This window comes from Brassica oleracea, chromosome C2 (genome assembly GCF_000695525.1).
Source record: "Brassica oleracea var. oleracea cultivar TO1000 chromosome C2, BOL, whole genome shotgun sequence".
NCBI classification, from domain to species: Eukaryota; Viridiplantae; Streptophyta; class Magnoliopsida; order Brassicales; family Brassicaceae; genus Brassica; species Brassica oleracea.
Window position 1 is genome coordinate 47934736 of NC_027749.1, and position 9221 is coordinate 47943956.

Genomic DNA, 9221 nt, shown 5'->3' on the forward strand with positions numbered 1-9221 from the left:
GATTCACGAGAAATCTAGTGCTGACAAGTTGTCTGGTAAGGCCAAGTTTTGTGATGTTATTCTTGACACCGGGGCCTCCCATCACATGACTGGGGATCTCTCGTGTCTGAAGGATGTAGTGTCTATTCCTCCGTGCTCTGTTGGATTTGCGGATGGCAATAAAACTTTCGCAATGAGCATGGGAACCTTTCCATTATCGAAGAAAATTTCTTTGAACAGAGTCCTCTATGTTCCCGCTCTAAATTGCACGCTTATTTCTGTTTCGAAAATCTTGAAACAAACTGGTTGTCTTGCTACCTTTTCTGATACTGTTTGTGTGTTGCAGGACCGATTTCTCGAGGACTCTGATTGAACCGGTGAGGAGCGTGATGGGGTTTACTTTCTGACGGATGTGGCTACTGCGAAGGTTCACACTGTTGACGTCTCTACTGATCAGACTCTGTGGCATCAGCGGTTGGGGCATCCAAGTTTTTCTGTGCTTTCTACTTTACCTATGTTATCATCGTCTGTTAGCTCTAGTCCTTTTGACGTTTGTTTTCGAGCTAAACCGACTAGAGAAGTGTTTCCAGATAGTTTTAATAGATCAGAAGAGTGTTTTTCATTAATTCATGTTGATGTTTGGGGCCCTTACCGTGTACCCTCTACTTGCGGAGTAGTTTATTTTTTGACAATTGTTGATGACTTCTCTCGTGCTGTTTGGACTCACCTCATGCTTGCAAAGTCTGAAGTTCGTGTGATCCTTCCAAACTTTCTTACATACGCTGAAAAACAGTTTGGGAAAACTGTAAAAACAATCAGAAGTGACAATGGGACAGAGTTCATGTGTCTCTCATCTCTGTTTCGAGAAAAAGGAATCATTCATCAAACATCCTGTGTTGGCACACCGCAGCAAAATGGAAGGGTTGAGCGTAAGCATAGGCACATACTTAACGTGTCTAGGGCGTTACTTTTTCAAGCAAGCTTGCCAATAAAATTTTGGGGAGAGGCGATTTTAGCGGCGGCATATTTGATCAACCGGACGCCTACTGCCTTACATAAAGGACACTCACCATATGAGGTTCTTCATGGGCGTAAACCTGATTACGATATGCTTCGTGTCTTTGGTTCTGCGTGTTATGCGCATCGTGTTGCAAGAAACAAAGACAAGTTCAGTGAGCGAAGCAGGCTCTGTGTCTTTCTTGGTTATCCCTTTGGCAAGGAAGGATACAAAGTGTATGATATAGAACGTGATGAGTTCATCGTGTCTCGTGATGTTATCTTTCGAGAGGATGTGTTTCCTTTTTCACAACAAAGTTCATCACCACCTCCTTCAGTGACTCCTGTTGTTACGTATGATGAAGATTGGCAGCCAGTGGGTTTACAATATCAAATATGACGCTGATGGAACAGTACGGCGTCACAAATCTCGTGTTGTGGCTATGGGGAATAAGCAGCTTGAAGGACAAGTCCTGTCATTAAAATGACTACAGTTCGTTTGCTGCTTCGTCTTGTGGCTGCCAACAACTGGGAAATGTATCAGATGGATGTTAACAACGCTTTTCTTCATGGTGATCTCGAAGAAGAAGTGTACATGAAGATTCCACCTGGTTACCGTCATACTCATCCCAACAAGGTGTGTCGTCTCCGCAAATCCTTGTATGGACTCAAGCAAGCTCCTCGATGTTGGTTCAAGAAGCTTTCTGATTCCCTGTTACGGTTTGGATTTGTTCAGTCTTATGACGATTACTCTCTTTTCTCTTATACACGAAAGGTGATTGAGCTACGTGTTCTTGTTTATGTGGATGATTTACTTATTTGTGGTAACCACAGTCATATGCTCCAGAAGTTCAAAGAGTATCTTGGGAAGTGTTTTTCCATGAAAGACTTGGGGAAGTTAAAATATTTTCTTGGCTTTGAAGTAAGCAGAGGTCCGGAAGGTATTTTTGTGTCCCAACGCAAGTATGCGCTAGACATTGTTACTGATACAGGCAATCTTGGTTGTCAGCCTGCAGCTACTCCACTCGAGCAAAACCACAAGCTTGCCATTAGTACGAGCCATGTCTTAACAGATCCAAAGAAATATCGCAGGCTCATGGGACGTTTGATTTATCTGGTTCACACTCGACCAGAGTTGAGCTACTCAGTTCACGTGTTGTCGCAGTTTATGAAAAAGCATCGCCAGGATCATTGGCAAGCTGCTCTTCGTGTTGTTCGGTTTATTAAAGGTTCACTTGGACAGGGAATTATGTTTAGTTCATCGGCTGACTTATCTCTGACAGTGTTTTGTGACTCTGACTGGTCGTCATGTCCTCTCACCAGGCGGTCTCTTAGTGCGTTTGTGGTTATGCTTGGTGATTCTCCGATCTCGTGGAAGACTAAGAAGCAGAAAACGGTGTCTCATTCTTCCGCTGAGGCCGAATACAGGTCTATGGCAGCTGCGTTGCGTGAAGTCAAGTGGCTTCGGAAGTTGTTAAAGGGGTTGGATGTCGAACAAAAGTCTACTCGCTTCTTCTGTGACAGTAAAGCTGCCATACACATAGCTTCTAATGTTGTCTTTCATGAGCGTACCAAACACATTGAAAATGACTTTAATGCTGTTCGGGATGCGGTTCAAGCTGGTCTGATTAAGCTTCACCACATTCGGACTCAAGATCAAGTTGCTGATATACTCATAAAGGCGTTGGGGCGTGCACAATTTCGTAACTTGTTGTCCAAGTTGGGCATTCATGATCCTCATGCTCCAACGTGAGGGGGAGTATTACGATAATCATCGTATATTATACTTTGTGATAAATATGATTAGTTAGAGATAATGTTTATCGGTTTGATAAGCCGACTTATGTGATGTATATATACTTTGCCTTGAGCACATTAATAAAACAAGTCTTATAGTTAAGTTCGATATCCTCTTCTACATATATACATCAAAAGATTTCAAAAGTTACCAAGCAGCAAGCACATTATTTCCGTTTAAAGACTATTTATCATCCATAGTCAACAATAATTTCAATCAGACCAAATGGCAGAGACAATGTGGGGTTGTGGATTCGAGCAGCTACTCAAAGACCATTTTGGAACGTGTCTATTTTGTTGTCCCTTTGTCAGCGGAAGTCTGGCTCTTTCCCTAACTCTATATTCAACGGTGCTGCCATTTACACCCCTGATATAGTGGGCTATAGAGGGTGATTGGTAGTTGTTGTAGGTGCTGTCCACAGCCCTATTTATTTCTAAAGCACCAAATTCAGAGTTTATTTCTAAAGCACCAAATTCAGAGCAATCAAGCTTTAAATTTTTTTTTTTGAAACCACAGGTCTTGAAATAACATACAGCTGTACAAGTGCTCTGCAGAGCCAAATATTTAAAGCAATTTTTTAGTGCTTTCCATAAAATTCTACAACAATAAAATCTAAAGCCACATTAAAAAATCTACAAATTTTTTTCTACAGCAAAAATTTCAAGGATACAGTCCTTACCAATCAGACCATAAAAAGTCTTTATGAGCCTCATAACTCATATTTGAAAAGCCCATGAAAAAATTAAATAGATACTTCTACATGAACAAAAGATGTAAACTCTGTCCATCACTACCATGATCATCTACGTTAGGATGTACAATTACATTCCAATTGCCTGGTTACCTTTTTTTTCCTCTCCACGCTTTCCATTATCTTGTTTCTTGTAAGATGCTTACCAATAGAACTCGTAATTTAGATACTTTAATACTGTTTGTTGTTTAATGTTTATAAAATCTATCTAGATATTACTTTCAAAATCATTACACAGAAATAATGTATTATATTCAAATTATTAACGAATATTCAAACTATAGTATCTACAAGACAACTTGCAAAACCATATCCACACCAAACTATGAATACTTGGAAAGTCCAAACATTGTGGACCAAGAAGATATTGCTCGTGTAAAAGCATGCACAAAGACTTCATGTGGTTCTAAAGGAGGGAAACCTAATAGGTCCCATGAAGTCTTGTTGCTTGAAAAGCGGTGCCTATTATATATCCAAAATGAATGAGCCATCACTTTTCATGTTGCCCCATTTACACATCTCGACAAGAGGTTTGGCACAGGTGCGCCATAAATGCAACAATCAAATTGGACCCACGAAATGCAACTTGAGTTTTGATAGATTCTTATCCAAAAATGATATCTTTAGTACATTTCTCTAATCTAACTTACCTCAAAAAAAACTATATCTTATGTCGCTCTCCTCCTTATTTAGTTATTTGTAGAATGCAAATGGGAATATTAAATGGGCCCACGAAAACAACGACGCCAATCAACTTCCCATATTTAATAAAATACCCCTATTGCCACGTCAGTCTTACTTGGATTTGACCCCAAAAAGCGTTGGAAAAATATTATTTAATCCAATAAGGCAAAAATATTCACTACGTGTAAGTCTGTGATGGAATCAACGATATTACTTAAAGCCCCTCAAAGTCTTATTTTTGTTAATCATCTGTTCCGAAGTATAGTTTTATTAAATAACCCAATGCCGCCCAATTCCAAAGTGTATTCAAATAGTTTGAAAGTTGGTGTATGTAATATTCGTGTATACAACTAGCCAGTTAAGCATTTTATTAACAACTTTTTAGGTTTTTTTCATGTTATCAATTATGATATTAAATATAATTTCTTATAGCTACTGAAAAGAGTAATTTAGAAACTGTTTGGCTAATTTTAGTTAATTTGAAAAGATTTACTTATTCCATATTTTCAAAATAAATGAATAACTTTGCATTTATCTGCCTTTACTACATGAAAATTATAAAAAATACATTGAACAATACAATAAAATAATCTCTCAAAATATTTATTAATTGGTTTATATTAACTAAACTGAAGCAAAAAAATACATCACTTGAAAATTGAGATATATATATTCATTACAAGTTGCATGGATTTTTCATCGTAGTCGAAGCACGACTTTTGAATACTTAAGTTTTATAATCATTAACTCTTTATAAGGGTTTGTTCTCGAAAGAGTTATAAGAATCTTAACCCTCAATTAATAAAAATAATAATCAAAAACCATGTGTATTTGCATATCTTAACCATCTTGATCTTTACATGGAATCATTTTTTTCTCATCCCTTTTGCCCAAAAAAAAATTGCAATGAGAAATATAGGACTTCATAGAACGAATCAAAAGTATTTGGTGTGAATAAGAATACGCTATTCTTGTCGGGGCCTTGGGAGGTAATATGATATATTTTACAAATTAAAAGAAATGAAAAGAACACATTAAATGCAAAAGACTGACCAATCGGATAAGAAGAAACTTTTGTACGCAAGAACAAGAAGTTGAAACCCAAAAATGGAAAAGACTCTCTCTCTCGAAGAAATCTCCTGCAACCATCTTTGGTCGGAGCTGGCCGAAGAGACCAATGGAACAACAGCGAAGGGAATGATGAACCGTAGTGACTCAGAGTGGGCATTCCAACGCTTCATCCAAGAGTCCTCCTCTGCTGGAGAAGCTGCGTATGGCGTTTCCGTCTCTGGACCTCCTTCTCCGAGTGTTCCTGTAGATTCTGAGGAATACAGAGAGTTCCTTAAGAGTAGACTCAACTTAGCTTGTGCTGCTGTCGCCATGAAAAGGGTAAGCAACTAAGTCTCTCTCTAGTCTCTTCACCCTTCAGTTTTAGTAGCTTCTTGTTTAGACTAAGTTTCAAAGTTTTGATTTATTAGTGAGAACATGTTCTGAAGATAAGAAGAGTATATGGCTACAAAATCAAATGATAGGATCCAAGAAAATCAAACCTTTTATCATTTGACTTGTACTAGAAGTCTAGAACTAAGCTTATTTTGTTCTTCAATTTGAGTCTTGTGATCTTATATAGGATATGATTTGAGTCTGTGAGATTTATATTTTTCTTTTGAAAATTGATTTTGAATTGGAAAAATAAAGATTAAAATTTTGCTATTATCTTCCCTAAGATTTTACACTATTTTTGATAATTGAGTTGTTGTGTTACTATGTGAAACTTGATAGGGAGCTTTCAGCAAACCTCAGGATACATCTGTTAGATCTGAGAATGGTGGAGCATATACATCCACTGCTTCAGACCAAGGCTCTCTTGCTTCTTCCAAAGGTTTTTTTTTTGTAATTCCTCAAACAGTTATCTAATGTTTTCTGAATTCATTTACCTATGAGATGAGCCCTTTAAAGATGCTTTTGATAGTTATTGTGTTTGTTAAATGCGTGCATTAACAAATGCTAATGGAACCAAGTGGATCTGAGCTCTCTGGTGACGAAGAAGAAGCTGACGGTGAAACTAATATGAACCCCACCAATATTAAGCGTGTCAAAAGGTTTGGATTAATATGTACTATTGCCTCTCAGAAGAGAAAATCTTGCTTGAAAATGATTGTTTGTTTATCTGTTGTAATTACAGGATGCTCTCTAACAGGGAATCGGCTAGGCGGTCCAGAAGAAGAAAGCAAGCACACCTCAGTGAACTTGAGACACAAGTATGTTACTCTTCCCCTCATTTGTTTCTTTCTTTTTCACCTTTCTCAGCTCACTTATTACAATCTCTCTGATAGGTTTCACAGCTGCGTGTGGAGAATTCAAACCTCATGAAGGGTCTCACCGACGTAACTCAGACCTTCAACGACGCAGCTGTAGAGAAAAGAGTTCTCAAAGCCAATATCGAGACGCTACGAGCAAAAGTAAAAATCCATTTTCCTAACTTAACAGACTATAATATGACTCTGTTGAATAAACATGTTTTTTTTTTTAATTTTGCAGGTGAAAATGGCTGAGGAGACAGTGAAGAGACTCACAGGCTTCAACCCAATGTTCCACACTATGCCTCAGGTTTCAACTGTCTCTAATCCTTCAGAGACGTCAGATTCTGTAGACACAAGCGTGCAAGTGACCACACCGGAGATCAGCTCAGGGAACAAAAACAAGGCCTTGACCGGATGCAAAATGAACAGGACAGAGTCGATGCGTAGAGTTGCGAGTTTGGAGCATCTGCAGAAACGTATTCGCAGCGTTGGTGATCAGTAGCTTGTGAATAAAAACAAACTTGTTCTGTAACATTGTCACAAGTGAGATAATGAGACAAAGGTTATATGTTCTGTATATATGTATTCCCTTGTGGATTGCTTAGTTATCTCTACTTCTGTTTTCCTCTTATGTTCAATCTTATCTCCAACATCTGCACCATCTTGTAAATACTACCAAGTTAACAAAAGAAAACCAATCTCAATCTTCATCAATATTATGTAGTGAATGATGCTGAGGTAGTGTAAACCTTATAATGTAAATATTTATTAAGCTACAAAAGAAAAAAAAATGAAAAATGATAATTTGAATTGATTTGATTTTTATTAAGTTTTAAATGATTTTAAGTAAAATGATAATTTACTATGATTATTGTTACATCATTCTAAAATCTCATCTAAAACTATAAAATTTGGATTTTGTTTTTCTTAATTATGAAACTCTACCAAACATTCTTAAATGAGTACGAAAAAGATTCTAAAATACACAACTTAAAATATATTCAATAACAATAAATTTAAAAGTAGTTTATCAAATAACAATTTTAATAACACTAGATTTTGAATATTTAAAAATCATGTTTGAATAACTGTCATTTTAATACAAATCACCTTAAACTTTGAATACACTCCCTAAATTTTCTAAAACTATTTAATTCCTGTTAGTGAACTTAGTAGAATTAATCATGTTTATCTGCAAATTTGATAATAATAAAACATTTGCTAGTATCAATATTATTAATTCAGGATCACTGCTAATATTTACCCTTACTTTTACATGGCATATTACTTAAAATGCCATTGTATTTTCAAAAAATAAATACTCCTCATTAACGGTAGAATGGTAATTTAAGATATGGACTAACAAGTAACCACGAAAATCGTGGGTGGGACCGTTACATATATACATCGACTATTAGACTAAATTAAAAATATTCATCTGTTTTTTTTTTTTTGTCATCTGAAATTTACATTCATCATAAAGTTTAACAAAACAACCCCTTTAAACAAAAAGCCATAAATATTCATCTGTTTATTGTGCTGTTATTTATTATCGGGTTCTTTCCAAAATATAATGAAACACCAAACCAATAACATCGAATTTCATCTTTATATTGGTATGAAAATTTTAAATTTCAACCGACCCCACTCATCAATTTAAACAGATTGACATGTCAATATTGAATAATTAAATAATTTATTAGAGAATATATCATCAACCAATAATAAGCATCAACAGTTAAATAATTTTATGTACAATTTTATAAATTCTAAACATAAATTTAAGTAAGTATTCATACAAAATAACATAGTTCATGGGTTTATAATATATATTTTAAACATGGTATTAAAAATCTATCTTATTAAATTAGAAACATAACACCTTCTTTTAAGTGAATTTTTATGGTGGATCTCATATTTTAATACATAAAATATATTAGACATTAGAATATAATAAAATTCACTGAGCAATTATGTAATAATTGTTTTAAAAAATTTAACTTCATAATTCACAAAAAAATCAAAATACAAGTTTATAGCAATTTTTGCGTTACAATAAAAAAATTACAATCCGCGTTTGCAAAGGAATAAAAATCTGTCCGCCCGGGCGAGTCATGATCTAGTTTTCCTATTAATTTCTACTTTTCTACGTATGAAATGAGTTTTGTACTGCATGTAGAGTTGAGACAATAAGAGCAGGTTTATTGATGTATCTTAATGGTGTATCTTATGTTAAATGGGATTAAAAGAAATAGAAGAAAAGAGAATTAGCCAAAAGACGTCTCCTAATTAAGGCCGAGAAGGGGCGTCTCTTGAGCGCCACGTGTCAGCCATCAATGGGAGAAAGGAGGGGTGTCCGCGTTGCTTCGGTTTCGTTTCTTCTTTTCTTTTTTTCTCTCCGGTTGTCTCCTCTCCTAGGCGAAAAGGCGATTCGACTGTCCTTCGGTGGCGCTCGTCAACGGAACGCCGTGTCTCTCTGTGGCTCTTATCGATAAAGGAAATCGGCGTCCTTTGTATCGGTTACTCTCGTCGACGAAGGAAGCCGGCGACATCTCTCTCCTTGTCGCTCCCGGAGACGAAGTCAGTCGGCGACATGTCTATCCGGCGGCTCTCTGAGACGAAGGAAAGCGGCGAGATCTCTCTCATGGTGGCTCTCGGAGTGTTTAGGAAAGCGGTGAACGGTGACATCTCTCTCCTGGTGGCTCTCGGA

The 9221-nt window shown here is 36.5% G+C and overlaps 1 protein-coding gene and 1 pseudogene across 1 annotated transcript; both read left to right on the plus strand.

The window, feature by feature from the left end:
* The first annotated feature begins 1459 nt into the window (after window positions 1-1459).
* Window positions 1460-2728, plus strand: LOC106324456 (uncharacterized mitochondrial protein AtMg00810-like). Its single transcript, XM_013762418.1, has one exon. It carries the CDS (start codon window positions 1460-1462, stop codon window positions 2726-2728), a length of 1269 nt encoding a protein of 422 aa, XP_013617872.1.
* Window positions 2729-5252: 2524 nt separating this feature from the next.
* Window positions 5253-7205, plus strand: LOC106322894 (annotated as a pseudogene).
* Window positions 7206-9221: the final 2016 nt, after the last annotated feature.

What these genes read in the sequence shown, in the direction of transcription:
- LOC106324456 (XM_013762418.1), top strand. Translation starts at nt 1,460, where the DNA reads ATGACTACAGTTCGTTTGCTGCTTCGTCTTGTGGCTGCCAACAACTGG.